A 25,760-nucleotide genomic window follows, 5' to 3' on the forward strand; every position below is an offset into this window, starting at 1 on the left:
AAGCACCATGTCTCATTTATCCAAAGTCCAGTGACATATATTCATTTCTGCTCCCCACATGCACATCCCTGTCACTCTTTCCACCTTAGTTACAGCCCATGGTGGGATTGTGATGAGGCAATAAATAAGCTCAGGGTGGAGGGTAGAAAATATGGATTGGAATGACCCTGGAGTAAAGAGAAAGATGAAAGCAAGAGGAAAGATCATCTTAACTCCCTTTTATAGCAATGGATCCTAAAAATTGGTATCAATGGCACACTGCATTTGTATAATACTTTTACTTTATGTGGATATAATTTTACACATATAATTGCCATGTTACAAAACTGTGACTAACATAGCCCCAGCTCAGACTGCAATCAAAAGGATACAGAGCAACAACCAAACTAATTTTAAAATAACTCAAATTCTTTACTAGCAACTCTTGAACACTGGGAAGGAGACTCTGTAGATCCCAGAAATACTTTTCTATAATCTTTCAGTTCTTGCCACTTCCCTCACACACTATGGCTCTGGCAGCTGTATATAAATTGTTTCCAACCCACCATTGCATAACAGATTTGTAACTATATATCATGTCCCCACATCCCCTGTTTCCACAGGGTATTCACAGCATGAACTCTGAGTGAGGAGACACCACATAGCTTACGACTTTTGAGTCTCACAATGCCTTTAGTGAGAACACAAAAGACACGACAATATTCATGTTAAGAAGCTTATAAACTCAATGAGGGTAGGAGACATGAAATAACAAAGGAATAATACAAGCCAGTAGATATTCCCCTCCAAGTGTGTGGTATGCAGAGAATTCCTCTTGGGTTGGAGAACTCCAAGGAGGCTACATGGTGAAGCTGAGACTTGAATTGTACCTCACAGATTCAGTAGTATTTGTATGGGTAAATGTATTAAGAGCAGCTAATATTTAGACAGCATTATTAAATGCCTGGACTGTTTTAAGTACCTTTTAAAACTCATTTAAGTTCCACAGCAACCTTATATGGTAAGGTTCAGCTCCACTTTTAGACAAGGAAACCAAGGCATGAAGGGCTTAATTATTTATCCAAGGCCAAGATTTGGACCCAGGCAATCTGGCTCCAGAGGGCATGTTCTTAACCATTATGTGGTATCAAAATAGAGATAGGGTAGTGAGGAAACAGCAAGAGCAAGAGCATGGCCAGGATGAGGCTCACACCTCGGAGTGAACATCCTGTTTAAGAAATGAAAGATGTTTCCAGATAAATGGCTAGGGTGGAGGGGACACTGGATTGCAGGGGTTTTGAATGCAAAGATAAAGGGGACAAGGCTTGGAAGAAACTCTGAAAAAAACTAAGAAGAAACCATGTACTAGAGTAGCTTTTATGCAAAGATCAAAATATTCAAGACTTTCATCAATTTTATCCTTAATAATCAAGAACCAATAGGTAAATGTGCAGGAATGGGAGTGGAGTGGAATGAAAGGGCAGAGGCATGAGGGGCACACTGGTATAATCCACAGGGAACTATGAGCTCCAAGATAGGGCCACCCCACCAAACTGAAGAGAAACCAAAGCTTCCTTTCAGACACCACATTCTAGTATGTATGCATAAGAGCTGCATGGTATTCTTTTTACAGGGACATTAACTTGTGTTGGTTATGAGTTTAAGAGGAATAGTACCTGCCAGTCGGGTGTAATTGCCCCACCTCTGAAGTTAATGAGGACTTCAAATTCATCTCTCCCAGAGGGCCTGTGAGGAACTGTGCTTCCAACCCCCTCCTCAGTCTTGGCACTTCATCTGGAAGGGGAGTGATTAGTCATTTGCTTGGCACTTATTCTCAGCTGAATGGGCCCTTCTGTGAGTGAAGGATCATGTGGAGCACCCTGCTGGATAAAGGGTATTACACTTAAAGAGGAAAGCTTTATTTTCCCAGCTATAAAGTTCAACTCCTTAATTAGAAAATAATGAAAGCAAGCCTTCTCTTTTCATTATTAGTAGTATTTGAAATTTTGCTTTTAGTGGAACCTGTCCTGCCCTCACCCCACCTAAATCTTTACCAACTGTGAGCTCATTTAATGAAAACAAAACACTTTACTTGATGCAGGAGAAGCTCAGTGGGGCTAATGCTAAAACTATGCATTATACTCTTATGTCCCTTTATAGCCACTTTGGCTTTTCATTAAATCTCCTCAAGAGGCCACCTTGAAATCCACCCCCACCCCCACCCCACTGCAAATGAGCAGCACTTAGCTGCACCACCTTTAAAATATTCTGGATGATTGGTGATACCAGTCTCAAAAAAGAGGCAACCTTTATTCACATCTGAAATCTAATAAGACAAGGGAAGGTCATGGCGATTTTTTTTCTAAGATCCTTTGGAGAAGGAGTATCTGGTAAAGCATAGCAAGATTCCTGGCTGCACCCATGATGAAGCCTTAGCAGAGAGGCTGCTGGGTGTTGAAATAAAAGGCTACATTTTAGTCCCAGCTTTGTGCCTTACCATCAAGCATGCTTAGCCAAGTCAGGCCACCTCTACATGCCTCCCTCTCTGTCTATTCAATGATATTGTGAATGCATCCTTATGCAGATCCAATTATTATAATTAACTAGTTAAAGGCTAATATGCAGTAACCCACAGCAGGTTAGTTATTTTAGATCATACTGAAAACACTGTATCTCATCATCTCCTTTTGAATATTTTTTATGTAAAAATTTTTTAACTTGGGCTGGGGAGGTGGCTCAAGCAGTAATGCGCTCGCCTGGCATGCGCGGGGCACTGGGTTCGATCCTCAGCACCACATAAAAATAAAATAAAGATGTTGTGTCCACCGAAAACTAAAAAATAAATATTAAAAAAATTATCTCTCTCTTTCTCTCTCTCTCTAAAAAAAAATTTTTTTAACTGACACATGACTTTCCATTTGTCTTTCCACTAACAAATAGAACAATATGACTAACATATTCCTTACCTAGAGTCATCAACTATTATATGACTTACAAGGCAAATGACTTTCCATTTGTCTTTCCACCAAGAAATAGAAAGAATGATGTGATTAACATGCCTATACACCTTACCTAGATTCATCAACTATTACCAGCTTGCCACAGCCACTCCATCTATAGATGGGAGTATATACATTTCCCTTTTGCCAAATCATCCAGGAGAAAATTATAAAGATAATGACATTTCATTCCTAAGTACTTCAGCATATATCTCCCCCCTCCACATAGTACCTTTATCCTTAAGAAAATCACTGGGAATTGAATTACATCATCCAGCCCATATTTAAGTGAAAATGTCTTGTATGGGTTTTTCAAATTTAGCATCCAAAGTTTATGCATTGCATTTTTGAGTGGACTCAGTCCTCTCAATCTCATCTCCCATACCTCTTCCACACCTAGAACTGTCCCTTTGCCTTCCTCTGTTCTATATGACACTGAACCTGTTGAGAAGCTCAGGCTGCCTCGATTCATTTGGCTGAATTGCCATGACTAGATTTAGGCCAGATATTTCTATCAGAGCACCGCAAAGGGAATGGTATGTCTCTCACTGCATCAAACCAGGAAGTCACACTGTTCCATTACTTGGCTACTTGCTTAAGATGTTGACAGCCAGACCTCTATTGTAATGACATGTTTTTCTCTTTGTCATTTATAAGTAAATCATGATGTGATACCCTGAGTTGGTGGGATGTTCAGTTGGGTAACTATCTTTCAGCACAGTTGATTACTCAAGTTATTTCAAAGGGAGTTACAAAATGGAAATTTTTACATTCTAGTATTACTCTATATTTATTAGCCAGTATGTCTACAAAAAAGTGACTTCCTTTGTTGTTGTTTCTGTTCCTGTCTCTCCCTTGCTCTTTCTAAATATCACTGTGGAATGTGGATTTCTCAGATAATGTATTCAATATATCAGAATTTATTACTGTCATTCTTTTTGATGCCTGTCACCTTCTTTATTACTATATATGGTAAAGTCATATAAGTTGGCATGAACTTGGCTGAGGTGAAGGGAAACATGAAAACTCAGTGCTGCTGAAAGACAGGCAGTTGTTCCATATCAGGGAAAGGGATCCCTTGCTACAGAGACAATGACACCCACAGAAAAGGAGGCATAAAGCTAGTGTCATGGCAGCACATAGCAGTGATGGGGTAACTGTTAGCCACACAATCACTGCCAATATATCTACTAGAGAACTGTCTTCATACCTGGGGAATGCTTCAGATATAGAAGGACTTCAGTAACATGCCACATGAGGAGCTACATACAGTTATTTGATTAAAATTGGCTTACAGATATCCAAACAGAAGGCCCTTCTACAGCAGGGACACTTTTTGAGACCTCAAACACCTGCAAATATAAATTAATCCTTCTTTGAAATCATCCCCAAACTAGGTAACTACAAGATCCAAAAGAAATACAGCAGCATGTAGAAGTGCTACTCCCAGAAGTGCTTCTAGAACCCCAGGAATAATGTTTGTAATAAGACAGCATTCAGCGGCAGAATATCATCTGTGATTAATTTCTAAAGCCCAAATCTTATTTTGAATAAAAAAGATGCCATTCTCTCTGCTTGATTCACAATTACTGATATTTGAAGAGAGAACCTAGACAATGCTCACAAGCAAGGGGCTGCGATTGTGATAGAGGAGCAAGGGGGATACCTCCATTTCTATGCCCCTGACAGAATTCTCCAGGCAAAGGGAGCCCTTATCATTTCATTCTGACACCATGAGGTCTTGGGAAAAAATTATCTGAGGTGATCTCTAGATGTTTTGAAAGAGCACTGGAGGCATTGTGCTGGCGCGATAGTGCAAGGGTTCCCATTCACATATGTAATTCATCCAGAGAGTGGAAGCCACTCTGCTCATCAAAACAAGGCAGCACATGCCATTATGTGCCACTGGGAAGAACAGAGATGAGGAGCAGCTGAAAAGAAAGCAGTGAGCCATAGTCTTTGGAAAATTGGAACAAGCAAGACCTGGGCTATAAAAAAAGAAAGAAAGAAAAAGACATGAAAATTATCTAAATGCAAAAACATCCAAGATACTGGCTCAGACTAAAGTATCTTGAGGGCCCTCAAAGAAGGAAGACATTTAGGCAGCTCAAGCCACTGACCTAGACTGCTCTGCCCAAGAACAGAAGGGCACATACCCCAAAGGAAGAAAAGAACAGTTCAGTTAAACAGGTAGCTTGAAGTTCATGCAAATCCTGCCCAGAGTATGGAAAGGTAGACCCTTTCCCTATGTTCTGGTAGAGGGCTGGAGACTACTGCAAAATACAGTCATAATAAGATCAGCACATTAAGCATTTACTGTGTCCCAGAACCTATTTCTAAGTGTTCAACATATGTTTATCCCTGTAATCTTCAAAACAGCTTTATGGAGTTGATGCTATTATTATCATTCCTACTTTCAGATTAAGAAACTGTGACACAGAAAGGTAAGTAAATTGCCAAAGTCAGCTCAGTTTGTAAGTAACAGAACTGGGACTGAAGCCCAGGCAGTTGAGCTCAATGCTTGCAAACTTAACCATGAGGCCTCACTTGGCATTATGAATCCACAAAAAAAGATAACCTTATGTACCAAAACTAGGATCAGGGCAGCATGCAACAGTGAAGGGCAATGCCACTGAGACAATTGCAAGAAGCTTTGCTTTCCCCAAAACAAAGGAAGGACTACTTTTTCCTGATCCACTAGAAATGTATCTCCATCACTTAAAAGTAGAGAAAGCAATGACTCTAGACTTAATATGGGGCAAAAGACATTCTGATTTGCACCCTGGAAATACTGAGAACCTCATCTTACCATGGTGTATTCTATGGTGAGGGTTCCCAAACTGGTATGGCTGCCACTCAGTGGGAGCATTTGTTACAAAAGTGCATATTCCTGAATACCACTACTAGACCCTGACTCAGTAGGTCTGTAGTAGCCCTGGTCAATAGGCCTGAGTCTGCATCTTTGACAAATAAGTCCAAGTGACTCTGATTCAGTGGATGGAGGAGAATGCTTTGATAAATACTGGCCTAGATTCTAAAAAATCAATTTTTTCAAAGAAGTTCATTGAAAAGACAGGTATGAATCTCTCATCTAAAAAAGATTGCTGCTGCACACAATGGTGTACATCTGTAATTCCAGCAACTTGAGAGGCTGAGGCAGGAGGGTTGCCAAGTTCAAGGCAAGCCTTGGCAATTTAACAAGACCTTGTCTCAAACTAAAAATTAAAATAGGCCGGGGCTGTAGCTCAGTGGTAGAGCACCCATGGGATTAATCCCCAGTACCAAATAAATGAATAAGTAAGAGGGATTGCTATAAAGGAATTCAGCCACCCCAAATGACAGGTGTTTGACAAAGAATAATATTCTAAGTATAACTTTTTTAAAGCTCCCATAGGATCTAGCTACTAAGAAGGCAAGAAGGTTGTGTACAATTTCCCAAAGCAACAGGTATATATCTAGTACCTATTCTCTCAAATTCTATAATATAAAAAGTAAGGAAGAATTATCAGAAAATTTCATCTCATAATCCAGTGCAGATAATAGTTAAGAAAATAGTGTGTGAAGCTGTAAAATCAGAGAATCCTAGAAGAGAGCAGGTGAGAGCAGGGGAAACCAGGGCGGGGCGGGGGAGGGGGCTCTCTCTGCCATGGAAGGGCATAGCTATCGCTTCAGCCAGACCATGGACAGCTCCTTCCAGGTACTAGGCAGCATGTGAGGCCTCAGGTTTGTGGGTATTTGTTTTTAATTAACATGTATTAATTGTATATATTTATGGGGTACAGTGTGATATTTCAATATGTGATTGGTATATAATGTATAGTGATCAAACCAGGATAATCAACATTTCCATCTCTTTATAATTTCTTTATGTTTGGAGGCTTCAAGCTTCCTTTTTTCAGCCTCTTCATTAAATATATAACGGGATTTTAAGAAATAAATAAGCTTCCTCGCTCTCTTTGAACTTAATTTAATGAGGAGGTTTTCAGAATTATTTTGTAATATCTATATTTTCTGAATTTTTTCATTTGAATATCATACCTCAATATGAGTACCACCTCTATTTATTTGCTGATTTGTCTCAGATGTGATATGATGGGAAGAAATCAAACATATACATACACTACATATACATACACTACATATACATACATATGACATACATATACATAATACACATTCATATACAGCTCAAGGTTAAAATCTCTGTTCATTTTGTTTAATAAAAGACTAGAGAAACCCCATGGACAAAAGCCACCTAGAGTAGGAGCAGGTAGAGCAGAGCATGCGTCTGAGCCATTTCTCAAGTCACTCCCCAAGTCTGTCCCTAAAATGGTCATCCAGCTGCCAACAACCCTGGAGAAGAGGCTAGACCTCACTAGATATGGGATGCTCAACCATGTATTACATTCCAGTCGTTTCTCACCTAGGTCTTGCATCATCATTCACAAAGAACCCATACAAATATTGCATGTAAGATAGTGGCTTTACAATTTGTTTGGTTTGATCAATAGTAAGAGATTCTTCTTACATAAGCCCATTTGTTCATCCAATTCATTTAACATATACTTACTGTAATACTGCAGATGCCAAGCATCTGTTATGAATGTGGAAGGTATGCTAGGTGAAAAGCAATTTAAAATCCTTTTTTTCATGAAATTTATGCTCTGGTGGGGAAGAATAAGTAAAATAGCATCATGGGTCAGATCATGAAAAGAGATGGAAGAAAAATAAATTGGGGAAGGGAGATAAAGAATTCTGGGGATGGGAGATAGGCATTTTAAATAGAGCAGCCAAAGAAGGCCACATTGAGAACATGACATTGAACTCAGCCTTGCAGGAAGACAGCAAGTGAACCTTCGGTATTTAGGGGTGGGAGGAAAAAAACAATGATGTCTAATGCAAAACTGATATGTTGGAATTGGTCCCAGACAAAGTGTATTCTGGTCCCATTCCTGCCAATGGTGGAAGTCATTTTCCCTCTCTGAGCCTATTTCCTTCTTTATAAAATGAGAGAATGTTCCTGCTCCTTGAGCCCCTCCAGGCTCCTTTCTGGTTCTAACATTTGTTAATGTCTGTGTTCTAAGGATTCTCTTATGTCTTAGTCTGGGTAGATGTGTGTGCATATATGTATGCATATGTGTTAAGTGTGTTTATATGTGTATGCCATAAAAATTCTGAAACAACGTTTCATAAACATTCCTAGCCTAACTACTCGTAATACACAATAATATTTTCCATTTTGTTCTATTCTATTTCACTTTTTAAAATGCTGATGGCACTCAACTAAATTGATTTCACTGTCCACTAATGGTTCTTACAGAACTCTTTACAGATGTTTACATCTTCTTGGCTTTGGAATCAACTCTGGCATCACAAAACCACCTACTCACCCAAGAAAAAGAACAGTTGGCTCAGTGCTGGAGCTTTGCTCTGCCTTTGGCTTTCAGCAGCCCAGAGATCCCACAGCCACAAAACCAAAGGCTGAATCTCTGGCCTCAGATCACAGCTCCACCACCGCTTCCCTTTCACAATAAGCAAGCTGCACGGCAACACTGATGCTTGGCTCTTTTTTCAGGATAAAGGAAATGATGATGAGAATTAAATCATAAAATAGGCATACAATGGCTGGTCAAGTATCTGGCACTTAATAAACACTTAATAAATTAGTGATAGCGGGGACGGAGGAGGTAGAGAGAAACCAGAGCAAAAAGAACAGCTTCTTCCCTGCAGGCCCTTAGAATCTAAAATGTTGGAGGAATCGAGCTAGATATTGTGAATGCCAGTGATTATCTCAGTAATAAATGTCACAGGAGGAAGAATGTGTGCTTCCAAACTGGGTTTCTATCAGTTCCTTCCCATTTCTAAATCCTCTCTCCTCCCTCCTTCAGCAAACTATATGGAAATGGATTTGAAGAAGTACAAAGTCATGCATTCAATGGAACGACGCTAATTTCACTGTAAGTATGTGCTTATTTCCCTAACTCATGAATAAAAATGAAATATCACTCTGGCTACCAGATCATATTCAATCTTCAGCAACTAACTCAAGGCAAAAATAAACTTTCAAGTGGCTAGTCCTCAGTGTTTTACGCATGTTACTAGGCAACCGGCTGGCTGGAAACCCCAGAGCACCCTGATTTCAAAGACAGATGCAGCCTCAATACATTGAAGTTGACAGTTTGCTGAAATATTCAACACCTTACTTGATGCCTCCTCCATCGCACAGCTTCCCCCTCTATCCGCCTCACTCAGGTTGATGGTGTGTTAGAGGCTGCATGATTTCAGAAAGAAATTCTTCCCCAGGCCTCACTGCAGAGAAATCGGGTGACATCATTTACCAGCCTAATTAGCCTCAAAAGCCCCACCCAGAAAGGCTATCTCCCTCCTACTCGGAGGGAGAAAGCCCCTGTTCCCAGGTGAGGGAGCTCACCCCACCCTAATCCCTAGCCTAACAGCCTCTAACCCAGGAAGAGTGACCCTACTCATTGTCCCCTTCTTCTCAACCTCTCTCTTTTTTTTTTCCCCCTGTGGTTCCTCTTCTAGAAGAGTGGCACATTCCCAATCCCATGGGGACATGTGACCCATCACAAGTACAGGATGAGGTGCCAAAAACCATACAGTTGTGCATAGTAAAACCTAAGAGCACACAAAAAGTTCAACTAAAACCAAAATTTTAGAAAAACCAACAAAAATGCTTTTTAAAGAAGTGATTCCTATAAACCATGATCTATACCATATAGGTCATATATGGTGTATACATAGATACTTCTCAAACTTGAACACACATGAGAATAACCAGCAGATTGTTAAAAAACAGAGATTCTCTGGGCCTTACCCCCAGAGGCACTGATTCAGTGGATCTAGGTAAGGTCTGGGAATTTGCAGTTTTAACTAGCTCCCAGGAGATCCCGGCACTGGCAGTTTGAAGTTAAGTAGCACAACTCTATATGAAATACTAATTATTTTATCTATAGATATTAAACCAAAGGCCCTATTATATTGATACTATACAGTTTGGTGGTTAAGAAAACAGGCCTAAGGGTCAAACTCCAACCCCACTATTTATCAGCTTTATGAAGCTGAGCAAGTTCCACAGCCCCTCTAAGCTACAGTGTACTCATTAGTAAAGTTGAGCTGCTAAGAGACTTAAGGATACCCCCAACAAAATGGAAGGTTTGCTTTGTATCCTCAGTACTTAAAATGGTGCCTGGCACATAGTGTGTCCTTTATTTAATTTTTATTATATTTTATAATCAATGATGAATAAATAATTAAATAAGATTATATTTTTATGAGGTCATATAGGATCTGGTACATACTAAGTACTAGAGAAATGGTAGCTTTTTAAAAGTTGTCCTTTCAATCATGGACTGAATCTGCCCTCATTTTCTCCTCTTGGCTTAATTTAATGAAGGGTTGATTAACAAGACCCTGGAGTTGATGAAGGGTTTACCCTGGCCAATTGAATCTGTTTCTACTAAACTCAGATCAGAGGCATGTATAGCCTCTCCTGGTCCAGTATTCTCAGATGCCTCATTCTGTCATTCACTCAACAAGGGTCTAGCAGGCATCAGCTGTGTTTGGAGGAACATGCTATATTTTGAGAAGAAATGAAGATAAATAATCACTAGGGTCTACCCCAATGGCATTTACAGCCAATGAAGAGGCATTTCCAAATGGTACATTATCTGTACACTAAGTTGTAGCTAGAACAGAAGGCAACAGTGTGGTACCTGCACTGGGAGAGGAGAGTCCCCTGGGATTTCAAAGACAGGGGAAAGGAAGTTACAGCAAGCCTGGTCAGAGGTGGGCTTTAAGCTAGGCCTAATTGGGGCAGGCAATGAGGGTAAGCAAATGCATTCCAGGCAGAAGGCAGAAAGAATAGCCCAGAGAAAAGAAGGAAGCAGGCGATGTGTTCATAAACCAACAAATAGTACTGTGTACAAAGTGGTGGACGTGAGTTAGGGTCAAAGAGGGAAGAGCCTCGATGCCAGAATAAAGAATTTGGACTCTGTAGAAATGAGAAGCCATTGAAAGTTCTTGGATGGAAACTATGAGAAGTGGGCATAAAGAAAGTTCATGTATTAAGAGGAAGGACAGAGGCTGGAAGAGACAGGGCAGGTCTATAGACACAAATGTTGGGATTTTCTGAACAAAGAGTAACTGAAGTCCTTCGTGACTGATGTCACCTAGATGAGGGAGAAAATAAGAGGACTGAATATGCAATTAGGAGAAACAAGAGATGAGGAAGAGAAGCCAGAGCAAGAGCAAAGAGAGGTGGGAGGGAATCCAGCAGAGCACTGCTTTGGGTGTTCAGGAAAAACCGCAGGAGGAAGTATTCAGGTACTCCACAGTGTCTCAGCTGTCACAGAGGTGCCAAAATGGGAACTATCCAATTAACTAAAAGTTTGTATCCTCCTGTACCTCATATAGCAAGAAAGAAGAAACAAAAAAATCCAGATCAGATTGCCAAGAACACAAATTAATTTTATTCATGTATTCATTCCACAGATGTTTATTAAGCACCACCAATATCTTAGACACTGTGTTAGGTGCTGAGTCTACAATTAGAGTGGACACAGTCCCTGCCTTCATGAAATTTCTTTTCTAGCAAATGAGTCAGACAAAAAGGCAAGTAAATAGATAAAGTTATTAAAAGTTGTCATATGTGCTATGAAGGAAATAACCAATTAGAAGATCTGAGAGAGTACAGAAGGTGAATGACTTGGACAAGGTAGTTGGGGAAGGCCTCATCAAAAACATGATAATTAGGTTGAGCTCAGAGATTGACAAGGAGTCACCATGGCAATAGTGAGGAAACATATTACTGAAAGCAGAAGCAGTGTATGCAAAGGACCTGAGTTGGGAAAGAAAAGAAGCTGGCAAGTACCAAGAACTGAGAAGAAGCCCCTGTGGCTGGAGGGTCTTCAGCAAGAGGAAGATTGGAATGAGATAAACTGGAGACATTGCAGAAGCAAGTCCTGCAGGTCTGACAGGCCAGCGGAAGGAGTGTGAATCTCTTCCAAGAGCAAAGATACACACTGAAGAGTTTAAACAGGACTGAGGGAGCAGTTTTCCAAACTGTGAAAACAAAATTCTTAAACCATACAGTCATACTGCTGTCATATATCATATATAACATAGTGGAATAAATTTAAAAAAAAAAACTATATAGTCAGCCCAGTCTCTGACACCTCACTCATGTCCAGAGTTGTTTAGAGCAATGAAGGGGAAGTCTGCAACATGCTCAGACACCTACTCACTATGGGTGGCCAGGACAGAGAGGAGCAAAACCAGAAGCCCACTTCAGACACCTGCAGGAGGCTGACAGTCAGTCCCTCCCATTCTCAGAGCACACCAGTTAGGAGGCTTTGGTGGAGCTTGTGGGTTCTCACACTGTGCCTCAAAATGGTTGCCTGTCTCTGGTTCTCACACCTGGTTAGTCATGTCACTTGGGAGAATCCTCAAAAAATGACCCCCAGGAAAATGTGCTAAATGGATTTATTTTTTGACAAAGTAACATAAGGCAGAGTTACCAGTACACAGAAAGATCCAAGTTTTAATAAAACATGTGAAATGCTCTGTCATGAAATTCAAACAATTAATTTGACCTGGCTGACATGAGGATTATCTGCTCACTGGGCCCCATTTCAACGATTTATAACTATAACTGAACATAATAAAAACAAACTGAATCAGGAAGAAGAACTGTGGAGGTTTAGGAGGGAAATTTTCTTTTGATTTAGATTTTAAACAGCAATTGACTCTGACAACCTCATCTCTTTGAAAGTGAAAGTGCACCCAGGGGATGGGAGGCTTCGAGACTGACAGGTGCATTCTGATGAAAGGCTGAGGGCTTCCGAGGAAAAGGCTGAGTAGAAGCGTGTGGAAAACCACCACCCAGAGAATGAGATGCAAGGGCTCTTGCAGTTTCTAACTGGCAGACATGATATGCAAACATGCAGAAAGCTGGTGAAGGAGATGTAAAGTTATGAGATGAGCGCTAGTGATTCCCAGTCTTTCTGCAGGGGAGGGAGTGGCTGTTCTGTCTTTGTTTTGCTGTGTCACACTATAATGATAATGCAGAAGACTCATTCCCATGGTGCAAGTCATCACACTAATAATGGATGCTTAAACACTGTGCCTACTATCCAGGGTTTCCAAAATGTTCTTTTAGACACAACTCTTATTGGAAAAAAAAAAATACTCAAAAGAAGGCTGGCAGGCCTGAGCCCAGGGACTCCTTTTCTAGGTCTCTTGTCCAACCAGAAAAGAGCCTGGTGCTCAGGAGACCCTCTGTGTCAGAGACTGGACAAGAGGTCTCTTGGCAGGGCCAACCTGTGCTGCTCCTCAGTAATTTAGCTTGAGCTGCTTTGAGCTATGGGGCACAGAGCCCTCGTGTAGTTACTGCCTCAGCAGTTTTGGGATTCATGCACTTTTCAGAATAGTGGCCCTTAGCACTGTTGTTTGCATAATACACACACACACACACACACACAGTTGTCTATGTGGTACAGACCCACACACAGGGTATGAGGCAATTGTCTCCTCAGGCTGTGATCTCACCCCATGCTCACCCCCTGAGAAACGCAAATCTGAAAGAAAAAGAATGCAACTTATGACAAGGTTGACTTTGAATAAGCCCTACTTTTTTTGTTAAGTATTTGCAAACTTCAATATATTACTATTGACAAACTGAGAGCCCTTCAAGGTCACTGCTGCTGTTGGTCTGACACAGAGCAGGCTGCCCATTGGCCTCTTGGAGCAGCCTTTCATCCTCACCCAGCTGTCTGGTAGCAAACTCTCACAACTCCAGGACAGGAGGGGTGAGTTGTACATTGCAGGACAAAGGGCTACACCAAGTGAGGGAGACATTGCAGAGAAAAGGTGGAGTCAAACACATGCACCAGCAATCACACAATTTCAGCAAGGGCCAGCATGTCTTTTTTCCACTTTTCCTAGAGTTCCTCTTTCCCTTTCCTAACCTTGCACACTGTCCAAAAGTGTGTATACACATAAGGTGCAAACTCCACTAAGGAAACTGTTCTTTCCCACAGGGAACTAAAAGAAAACATACACCTGGAGAAGATGCACAATGGAGCCTTCAGGGGGGCCACAGGGCCCAGCATCTTGTGAGTACGGTGGTGTTGCCTCCCTTTCCCACCCAATGTACCCCGACTGGCCTAGTCAGTGTGCTCAGCCACGTCATGCTCAGCCTCTGCAGCTGAAAAGTCCCAATGTATTTGGGATGCCAATAATAAAGCACCACATATTGTCTCAGCTGTGGAGTCTAGAAGTCAAAAGACAAGGTATCAGCAGGTTTGGTTCCTTCTCAGGGCAGTGAGGGAAGAATCTGCCCCAGGCCTCTCTCTTTGCTTCTGGTAGTTCTTTCTGGTTGTGGCAGCATAACTCCACTCTCCCATGGCATTCTGTGTGCATGTGTGAGTGTGACTTCCAATTTCCCCTTTTTGTAAAAAAAACAGGCATACTGCATTGGGACTCGGCCTAATGACCTCATTTTACTTTGGTTAGCTCTACAAAGAGCTTATCTCCAAACAAGGTCATATTTGGAGGGACCAGGGTTAAGACCTCAACATATGAATTTGAAGGAACTATAATTCAATCAGTACTACCAAATATGGAGGGTAGTCTCGTGTGCTAGCAGACGGGATGGCTACCTGCCTGGGATCCACTCATGGAATCCAAGGCCAGAATTCTGGCTTGTCCTTGGCACTTGGTGTATCACACTCTCAGATGATACAATGACTGAGCCATGCTTCTCAGTTTATAGGAGTTTAGGGTAAGGACATGTGGGAAAATTAGGAGGAAGAGGAAATCGAATCAGTAGTCTGGTGAAGCCTTGAAAAACCTGAAACATCCTGCAGAGGAGAATTGCAGCTGCAGACAGGGTTCCAGATGTTCTCCAGCTCTAACACGGGAGATCACTTCACCCTCTCCACAAAGGTGCAGTCCATTACTTCCCATTCTAGTGAGCTGCTATTCATTCAACAAACCCCTCCTGCTCACCAAGCACCAGGATGAAGAGACAGTGTTGAGCAAAACAGCTCTAGTCCCTGTCCTTAAAGAGATTACAGTCACACAGGAAGCGACAATAAAGAGGCAAAGCAATAAATAGGCATGTCATTTTAAAATGTAAAAAGAAAAAAATGTGCTAAAAAGCAGGATAACTTAGTTTATTTGTTGATCCATTCATTCATTTGTTCAACAACTCCTTTATGAGCTCAAATCATGTGCCAGGCATTGGATTACACAACAGGGAAATAGCACAGAATGAGAGAAGACAAACATCTTCTCCTTCATAGAACAGGGAAAGGCAGACATGTAGGAAGCCACATGGTGTCAGTTACAGAGGTGAAAAATTCAGCTAGAGGGCAGGAAAGAAGTTCTTGAGAGGCAGAGTTACCATTTTAAAGAGGATGGCCAAGGAAGAGTACCTGAAAAAGTGTCAGTTGAACAAACATGTATGAAAGGAGTGAGGAAGCAAATTGTGTGAGTATCTGGAAGAAAAACATTTCAGGAGACAAAACAGCAAGAGTAAAGGCCCTGAGGCAGAATCTTGCCTCGTGTGTTTGAAGAATAACAAGGAGGCATGGCAAAGGAGTGAGTAAGGGAACATAAATCAAGAGAGGTGACAAAAAGCAGGGTCACAGGATCTTGTAGCCACTAAAAGGCTTAACCTTGCTCTTAGTGAGATGGGGAGGCTTCATAATTTTGATCAGAAGAAGGACATGAACTGTCCCAGTTATTCTTTATAGGCTAGATCCTGCCAGGATCAGCCCAGGACTCTCTCTATAAACCCCAAACTCTTGTCCACTTCCTACTTCTTTCTGCTGTCAAGTCTAAACACCTACCCATACCTGCTCTACTTTCTATCCAGCCACTGTCTAGCTCCCACAACTACCAATTCCTGGTGTCATCCACTCCTAGCTCCAGTGGCTTTTCATTCTGAATCTAATTTCTCCCCCCATCAACCTCTGGCTCTTCCTAACACCCACCACTAAAATTTGGGATTCTTTCTGTTCCCTGACTTTTGCCACGATCAATCCTAACTATTCAACCTCAGGGCTCCCTCTAGCTGGTGCCTCCTGCCTACTGCTTTCTCTGTTGTCTCCCAGCTTCTGGCCACTAGGCCCTAAGAGATCTTTTCTACATGTCCTCATATTAGAAAGACACCAGTCTTGCAGGCTGGCTGAATACTCTCCATCTTACCCACCCCCCACTGGCCACTGGACAGAGTGCTGCTTCTGGATCAGTACAGAACATGACTGTTAGGGTGGATGGAAGAGCCCTGAGTGACAGTCCTGAAGAGCTGCTTGGTGGGCTGCTTAGGAATGACTGTGGGTACTGCAGGTACCTATGCTATCATTTTTGGAACAGTGGGGCTAGACCTAGGTCTCTTCATTCCCAAGACAGAGTTCTCATTGCACCTCCAAGATTGGGATGGTGTCTAGAAGCATCCTTTCTGCCCCTCAATATTATATTCCCCCTACCCCAATCTGTCACTGAGATTGAAAATCCACTCTCAGAGTTCCTCCTTTGTAATAAGGTCTTGCCATTTCTAAGATCCCTAATTTTAAACATATACACTCAGGAAAAAAAAAAAAACAGCAAGTCTGCAAAGAGTTCTGTGCTCAATCCCTAACACAGCTGAAATGTTAACTCTGTAAAGCAGAATGAGAACACTGGTTTACTTAAATCAACCAGGACATAGAAGCAGTAGGAAGTCTGAAGCTCCTGAGGTAAATTCTGCTGTCTATGCCAGTCACATTCCATGTTGTCAAGTTCATGTTCCATCCATCACCTATTGATCCCCTCCCACACACTGGGCACCAAGTACACCTCAGCACAGACTGCTGAGGGGTACTGTACTGCTGGAAGTCTCAAGGGGCACCAGTAGCAAGTATTTAGAAGATAAGCAAAATTTTTGAATCCCCACTGACTCCTCTTCTTCCTGATTTTTTACATGTTTGCTATTTTCTTGGACATGTCCTCAAATCTAGTAAAACTGAAGAGTTCAGGTTATTTGCAGAGCCCCAGACTTCCTTCCACACAGCTCTGCTTACGTGGCAGAAGTGTTTGCTTACTTTGGATAGATGCATCCAGCCTGCCATTAGAAAATATTCAGTTTCCCAGGCAGATGATGGTAAATGCCACAAGGCGGCTGTTAATGAGGTAGCCAGCCTAGGTTTCATGAAAACCTCTCCTGCAGGGCTTGATCAATCAAAGGCATCAAAGTCCTGAATATTTACCCCAGGAATGAGCACAAAAGCTGATGTCACTGCATGTGCCCACTCTCTCAGAAAGTAAGTAGTTATTTCACTTCTACTAAGTGGAAGAAGGGAGAAAGAGAATGGGAGAAGGGAATCTAGAGAGGGAAGATTCAAGGCAGGTACAAGGAGTTACACTCAATCTTGAAAAGAATAATGGGGTGCACATGAAGGGAAAAAAAAACCCAGGGAATGACTTTCTTGAATTCAGATCTTAATGAGGGTAACTAAGAGAAGTAAAGGAAAAACAAAAATGGAGAAAAGAGTTCTAACAACTTAGAATGACAGAGAATTGAGGAGAGGTTTTGTTCTCTGAATAAAATGTATAAAATAAATAAATAAAAACGTTTTCCTTCTTTATTGTTCAGGGATATTTCTTCCACCAAATTACAGGCCCTGCCAAGCTATGGCCTGGAGTCCATTCAGACGCTAATTGCCACATCATCCTATTATCTAAAAAAATTGCCATCGAGAGAAAAATTCACCAATCTCCTGGATGCCACACTGACTTACCCCAGCCACTGCTGTGCTTTTAGGAACTTGCCAACCAAAGAGTAAGTAGGGCTGGGGTTGCAACTCAGAGGTGGAGCACTTGCCTAGTACACATGAGGCACTATGTTCGATCCTCAGTACCAACATAAAAATAAATAAGTAAAATAAACGTATTGTGTCCATCTACAACTAAAATTTAAAAAAAAAATTAAGAGTAAGTAAAAAACAAAATGTAAAGCCAACCCATGTGGCAGAGACTCAGCTCTCAAGATAGTCAACTAATGGGGATCTCTCTCTACTTTTACTCCCTGCCTTCCAGGCCAATTCCATAATCACGGGGTCACTCTCAGATACAGAAGAAAATGAGCTCCCCTGTTTTCTCACAAAAAAATGCTGCCAACCACGTATGGTGGCACACACCAGACAGCATCTTGATAGGCTGAAGCAGCAGGATCACAAGTTCAAAACCAGCCTCAGCAACTTAGCAATACCCTGTCTCAAAATAAAAAATAAAAAGGACTGGGAATGGACTGGGAATGTAGCTCAGTGGTTAAACATCCCTGGGTTCAATCCCTGGTACCAAAAAAGAAAAAAAAAAAAAGTGCTGCCAAATCACGTACTGAGCCTGTAACCACAAAACCTCAGTGGTCAATTCTGGGCTAACTGAATGATAGCCTACTTTAGCAATTACAAAATGAAGTATAAAACCAGCATCTCAAATATCAATTAGTTCCAATCCTCATCAGAGAGCATCATCTTTAAAGAAGTGGGGGAAGTAGGCTAAGAAGAGTAAAAATTAGCTAATATCTTATTCTTTAGTAAATATGGACCCAAAAAAAAACTATAGAAGGGGTTTTTAAAAGTTATTTCTCACTGAAGAGCATCATTCATTTCAAAAAGAAAGCCAAATTCTCTAAGGATTAACGTAGCATGCAAACAGACAGGGCATGCGCTCCTGGCTAGTTTATGTCCAGTAAACTGCATCTTACTGATTTGGTTCACTCCAGAATTGGGGACAGGATGGTAAGATTTCATTCTCTTCTTTAGAGGGTTGTTTTCCAGATTTTTTTTTTTTTTGACTGAGACTCAGTAAAAAAATACCTTTTTTACATTGAAGGCAATACACTTATCACATATGTAACTGAAATAAAACAAAGCAAAGCAATATGTAACTTTTAAATATGTGACATATTCTGATACTTTCCAACTTACTCCATTCTATTTCATGTTTGTTTTTACTACCAGTCATGATGCATTCTATTGTTTTCAAGATCCACTAATGGGACACAACTCGCGAGTGTTGGAGGGGGGACCACTCACCTGAAGGATTATTACTGCAGCCTATGAAAATATTCTCAATCAATTAATAAGGCACTGAGACAGTGACACCAGGCTGCTGCTGGTTTTGATTGGATTCAACTTCTTTATAACTTATTTATAACCAGCATGTATTATGTGTGCTTTGCATAGGTAAACTGAGCTGAGAAGACAAAACACTTGCTGTGTTCAAAGTTATGCACCACTAACTGAGCTTCAACGAACATTAATTGAGCACTTACTGTGTTCTAAACACTGGGCCAGGTCTGAAGATGAAAAGATGAGCAAGAGTTCAGTCCAACTTTCAGAGTATAGGGCAACACACAAATAACCAAATATCTACACAGAATATAGCAGATGTTATAACATAGTTGAGAACAAAGCAGAATGCTCTGGTAGCACAGAAGAACAATTTCTAAATGGTAGCAGGGTTTAAGGAAGGCTTCCTAAGGGAGGTGATTTGTGCTGAGCTGTGGAGAGCAGATGTGGGGGAAAGCATGCCAAGAAGATGGAATTTGTCATATAAAAGTACAAACACATGAGACACTAGATGAATGTCATTCAGAAAAAGCATAACAAGAAGACTTATGGGTGTGTGGAGGAAAATGTGTCAGTAGAGAAGCCATTGAGAATTGGGCCATGATGGGTTCTGAGTGCCAGCCAAAGTTGTCTAGAGGATAGAAGGGCATAAAGAATTTAAAGCAAGATTACTCAAATTTGCTTTCACAAAATATCACCCTGGCAAGGGTAAAGGATGGGCTGAAGGTGACCAAAGCTGGTGAGTGACCAGTTTAGAGAAAATAGAGATGCTGAGGTATGGTAAAGCTGATTCTGGATACCTACACTATGTGGTGTAGAGGCCACATCCCTTCTGAAATTAATAAACTGTAAAACTTTAAAACTTCTATTACAGTAGATGAAAGAGACTATTTCTGGTGGGGGGAGGATTGCACAATTATGGACCAGCATCAAGGTAAGATGGGAACGTAGTTACACAGAGATTGTCTTGATTAGAATTACAAGCTTTAACTAACTCCTTCTGTGACCATAAAGCTTAAAGCCTTAGATACCAGTGAGGATGGAGAGCCTCAAGTAGGGCCTATGAGATGTTGGTGCAAACTTTGAGTCATCCCTCTGCCTGGACAACTCACACACCTGCCTGGGCAGATGGCTCCCAAGACTTCTTTGGTATCTATAATTAAAACTTTAAAGATGGAGTGGACAGTACCTAGTATTATCATTTAAAGACCAAGAACAAGCACATATCTTGTTAACTGTGGATTTGTTTCCACAAAAGAGCTCTCAGTGTCAGATACTCAAAGCCAACATGTGAATACATCCACCATCCCCCCCACACACATATTTGATACATTTTAAGAATTTACAATCATAACCCAAAATAACAAGTTGATTAATTTTTGAAAGTCTGGTACATCAAATAATTCTGACATACTCCCCACCTTTCTGCTTTTGTACAAAGTTATTTCTACAAGGAACTGTCTCATTGATATTGCAGAAGAACAACTCATGAGAAATGTCCAGCCTTTCTTGATTAGAATTACAAGGACAGCCTTGTAATTGGATAGCCTTTCTCCTTCTTCCTCAGTGAAAGCTGAGGCTCTTGGAGCCTGCTCTCCTTTCTCCCAACTCTTCATTTTTATCCTGCCGTAGGTTTCATCCCTAGGTAAATACTCCCTTAGGCAAGTTTACACACTTTCTTTGGTTTTCTTGGCATTTATCCCCTTTCCATAAGCTAAACTTCTTAGAGGTGAAGATGGAAGCACAGGCAGCATCCACATAGGTTTCTGCCCATAAGCAAAAAAAAAAAAAAACTAAAATTCACATTGTACTGTCACGTCAAACATCTTCAAATCCTTACAAGAAGAGTCTCTGTTATAATTCAAAGTCATAAACTCTGAATGATTATTAATCAAGGCCAATATGGACAGGAGAGCTGGTAAGTAGCAAACTTTAATAGACCATCAAGGTAGCTTTTAATAAGCAGTAAAAAAGAAAATTTGATTCACTATGACAATTTTAAGAGTTTTCATCTCTAGAGCCCACACAAAACATTTAGCATTCAGAAGCATTCTATCTAAACTGGAGGAGCGCTAATGACAACTCAGAAGGCTTTACTCTCTCCTCAGGAAGCATTTCAGTTAGGACTATGGTGCAGAAAATGTCCCCTGGTATATTAGGTAAAGAACTTGGATGAACAAAGCATAAATAGACATGATTAGGTTTAGTTTAAAAACCAAAAGCTCAATTGCTTTTTTTTTTTTTTACTTCTTCTCTTTCAGACAGAATTTTTCATTTTCCATTTTTGAAAACTTTTCCAAACAATGTGAAAGCACAGTAAGAAAACCAAATAATGAAACACTGTAAGTATTTGCATGCAAAGAAACTCAGGAAGCCATGTCTTACTCTGTGTGCACCTTATTATTATCAGTACCAACGACTTTCTTTTGATAAAAGTATTGGTTAAGGTATGTTTGCAAGATATTTTTTAATAGTTTAAAATGGAAAATTCTTTTTGCAAGTAGCATCTAGTTGTACAGGTATCTCAAATGGTTTTTAAGAAGCCTATTTTTAAAATGTACCTGAATGTTCATTCTACATTTAAATTAAAATTTTTAAAAATTAGTTTTATTTTCAGGTGTTTGGATATCACTAAAGGCTGATCTAAATAATAAGTTTCATTTGTAGGAATTTTCAATAGTCACATGGTCAGCATTCCACAAAGGTAAACTGATTGCAGACATAGCTTTTGAAAGTAACCAATTCCTTTCAAAGGGACTTAGGCTACCTTGACCACTATACCCCTAAGCATTAAATTAATCATAATGCCATCATCATCATACACTGGACAGGAGCTACATTTCCATTCTACTAATTTTTAATGTTTTTCCTGCTTAAATACTGGCTGCCTTGGCATTTCACTTTTCTTCAACTGTAAAAGAACACACTTCAAAAGATAATCCCAGTGTCCCTATGCCACATTTAGTGAGATTTAGAAATATTATTAGTCCTCCCATGTGTCCTTAGACAAAACCAGGTGCCACTCTAAGAGACCTTGCCAATTTCTATTATTTTTCTCTTCTCTCCTCCACCCTCATTAATCTCTGAGTTACACAGAGGCAGCAGGGCCGTGTGGGGAAGGCCCGAGCTTCAGGATTCCCCAGAGTTTGACAGTAATGTTCCTGCAATGCGGGGGGACTACTGAACAATAAATTTCTTTTTGAGACTTTTGCCCTCATCTATAAGAAGCAGCATAAATATCATTTGGCTTTTAGAACCATAAGAGTGATAAGAGTTGTAAAAGAATGTGATAGCATCAGCATAGGTATTATTCTTATTATTCGCCTCCTTCGTTTCCTTTCATTTGGATCTGACACTCTGTCCTCCCATGTTCCTTTCCTCCACTGGTCCCTCTCTTCTCAATACCACTCACCTTCCACATGACTCTCTGGCAAACACATGGCTTTATACTCATCAATGGGAAACCATTTCTGGGTTCAGTCAATGGTGGCACAAAGGGATATTTTGTAGGGGGAAGAGAAACTCTAACCCACACTCAATAATCTTCATCAGCCGCCACCCCCAAGGTTTCCCAAATAAGCATGCAACCTCAAATTTACTATGCTAATGCTGCTTTAAGACAAATCCCCTAATCTCTAACATCCCCAAAATTACACAAAGTTCATACATAATCTAAGTTAAATGGCTCCCTGTGAAAACATTTTTAATGATAAATCCCCTACCTCCCATTTCCCACCAGAGAGCTAGTCTCTGGGGTCTAAAGCCAGCCACTAAGCCTTATCAGTTCTTCCAAGATAAGATTGGTACTCTCACTGCTGTGGCTGACCCCACTGTCCTAAAATTCCCACCTTTTCCTTTTCTTTCTTAATTGTAACTGGAACAGTGGTGCTACTGTTTCTGCCTCCTCTAACTGGGTCCTTGTGAGCCACTAACATTCCCTGTCATAGCCTCCAGTACTAAGGACAGTTCCCTGCTGGGCTTTTCAATAGGCAACAGGCTTCCCTCAGGAGCCATCCCTGGACATGCTTATTAGTAGCAGCAGGTGGGTATTTGGTTTGAAGACAAATCGCTAAGGAGAAAAACTACTAGACATATGACAGGTAGGGCAAAAGAAGAAAGGACAAAGGACCAAGGAGGAAGGGGGAAGGGAACATGTTGAACCTTTTATTGATTTTAATTTATTCAGAAATCATGCCAGAATTTTTAGAAATTTTAAATTATTTCTTCTAGCAGCTGAAGTAGTTTTGATTAGGGGAAAGGAGTAAAGGCAATCAAGACAGCAAGAGTTGAAACATTTTTACCTGATTTTTGGCCTGTATTTTATATGAATTATCCAAAGAACCTGCTTAAATTGCAGATTTCTGGGCTCTGTCTCTAGAAATTTTGAATCGGGGCTTGCTTGGAGTGAAGCTAGGAATCTGCAGTTTAACAAACGTCCTAGTGAGTCTGATGCAGGTGGTGAGGACCACACTTTGAAAAACACTAACAGATAGTGAGGTATAGAGCAAGGGCCTCTGGACAGTGGATGTGGAAACCCCATGCTGCCACGGTCCTCCAGAGGGACCTCGGGTAACTCACTCACTCACTAATAAAATGAAGACTCAGTGAGATGGTGTGTAAGGACCTAACACTAATTTTAATAGTTCTTTATAACAATCTTTTCTCTTTAGAGATTAAAAATAATTATGTTGATGCCTGTCATATGAAGAAAAATAAATGTGTTGTTTTTAAAGTTATTTAATAATAAACCAGATAAGGTTTCTGTGCAGCCTTCTGTATAAAGCAGCCCTTCTGTAGTTCCAAACTGGTCTCCATGATATTTTCACAAATTTTCAGAGAACATTTTTTTTTTTCCTCCTTCAGTATTATATTCCTCAAATATATTATTTCAACCACTCACTAAATTAGACACATACTCCTAATACAGAACATAAGAAGTTCAAAGAGAAAAATACTACTAATTTGAGAGACCCCAAGGTGAAATACATATTTGTAATGGTCTTCACAGAAAAATTACACCTGCTTTTCCAGTTCTCAAGATTATATTAGCAGAGTGTGATCAAAGAAAAGATTTGAGCCCACATGCATCATGCAGGATATGCTCATTGTCCCTGTACCCTATCAATTCCTTTCAGAGCCAGGATTGTTGTGCTTTAGATTTATTCACTCTACATTTATTGAAAGGACACTCTGAGCCAAAACTGTGCTAAACACTGTTATTTCAGAAATAAATAAGACCTGAGTCCCCTGTCTTCTAGAAACTAAGAGACTATTAAAGACAGACATGTATCATCACTTCGTTGCAATGTTTTGATAATTCCAATAGTACTAAGTGCAACCTAGCAGAGAGGAAAGATAATAAACTCCTTGGGGAGGAGAATCAAGAGAGCCATTATAGAGGAACTTGGCTTTAAGAATGAGGAGGAAATCACCAGAGAGGAAAAAAAATTCCAGGCAGAAGAAACAACACATATGAAGACAAAGGAATGAACAATAGAACTGCTTCATTCAGAGACTTACAAGTAGTCTCATGTGACCAAAAGTGCATGGGAGATTTGCAAGTGATAACTACTGGAATTCCTGGTATTATGTCAATAATTTTTCTAAACATTATACATATCTTAAAGCACTTAATTCTTAACATAGCCCTAACAAAGAAGGTATGATTATTATCTCTATTTGGCAATTGAAGAACTTGGGGCACAGAGATATTAATTAACTTTCTAGGTTGTCTGCAGCCTGGAGGCTGCTATGCCAGGCCTGAACCCTGGCAGTCTCCCTTCAGAGACCATGCTCTGTATTATACAGCACTTCTGCTTCTCAGAAATGAGACTGAAGAAGTAGGCAGGACCCAACCAAGGAAGTAATTTAGACCCAAACCTTTAAGATAACTTAGAAAAGGTCATTCCAAGAGGAATATACAGGCTTGAATGGGGAGAGCTAAAATTGGAGAAAGGATGTCAAGAAGAAAAGCAATGTAACTGCCCCAAGAGAGAGGATGAAAACATGAGAGGAGTCGCAATGGGGTTGGAATGGAGTGGCAGAAGTAAAACTGTTCCTCCACTAGGAAGAGTCTTTGCCTCATATTTCTAAGAAATGTCTATTTTCACTACTTTTTCCTTTTGTCCATGACTATTCATCCTCTTCTCTTAGGTTTTTAGTAATCTGTCCTTGGTTTCTATTCCTCATTTTTATTAGTAAGGGACTTAAGGTCAAACAAGTCCACTGGTAGCTGATGATTTTAAAACTGCAAGCCTTCCTATCCCATTTGTGGGCTACTACAAACAGCTTGGTAGCAGTTTGGTTGGCAACTAAATGAGATAAATAGCTAAGAAAATGCCAAGAAAGGATTATTTTAGATTTAGCAAAGTGTATATTATGCCTCTAAATTTGTTTTCCAAAGAAAATCAACCTCTGTAAATAGTTTCATTAAGTCTTTGCATCAATGTCACACACACACACATATAAAATATAGTCTAATTGGTTTTTCATTCCCTTCTTAAAGAACTCTATCAAATCAGATAATCTAACAAATAAATGTAAGGCTGAGGCTGCTGTGTCTTTTTCTCTTGTTTCTTAGGCTTTAAAAACACAATAAGGATGATTCTTGAACTTTTTTCAATACTCAGAATCATAAAAACATCTC

At 40.4% G+C, this 25,760-nt stretch overlaps 1 protein-coding gene across 2 annotated transcripts in view; it reads left to right on the forward strand.

Annotated features, from left to right (window-relative positions):
* The window catches only part of Lhcgr (luteinizing hormone/choriogonadotropin receptor), a 56,703-nt gene that overhangs the window by 27,144 nt on the left and 3,799 nt on the right, over nucleotides 1–25,760 (forward strand). For both annotated transcript variants that reach the window (XM_015479473.2, XM_048804971.1), the window contains exons 7-10: nucleotides 8,867–8,935; nucleotides 14,036–14,110; nucleotides 17,635–17,820; nucleotides 21,376–21,456. In XM_015479473.2, coding sequence (XP_015334959.1) covers nucleotides 8,867–8,935; nucleotides 14,036–14,110; nucleotides 17,635–17,820; nucleotides 21,376–21,456 — 411 coding nt within the window. The remainder of the gene's footprint in view (nucleotides 1–8,866; nucleotides 8,936–14,035; nucleotides 14,111–17,634; nucleotides 17,821–21,375; nucleotides 21,457–25,760) is intronic.

This window comes from Marmota marmota, unplaced genomic scaffold (genome assembly GCF_001458135.2).
Source record: "Marmota marmota marmota unplaced genomic scaffold, marMar, whole genome shotgun sequence".
Taxonomy (NCBI): Eukaryota; Metazoa; Chordata; class Mammalia; order Rodentia; family Sciuridae; genus Marmota; species Marmota marmota.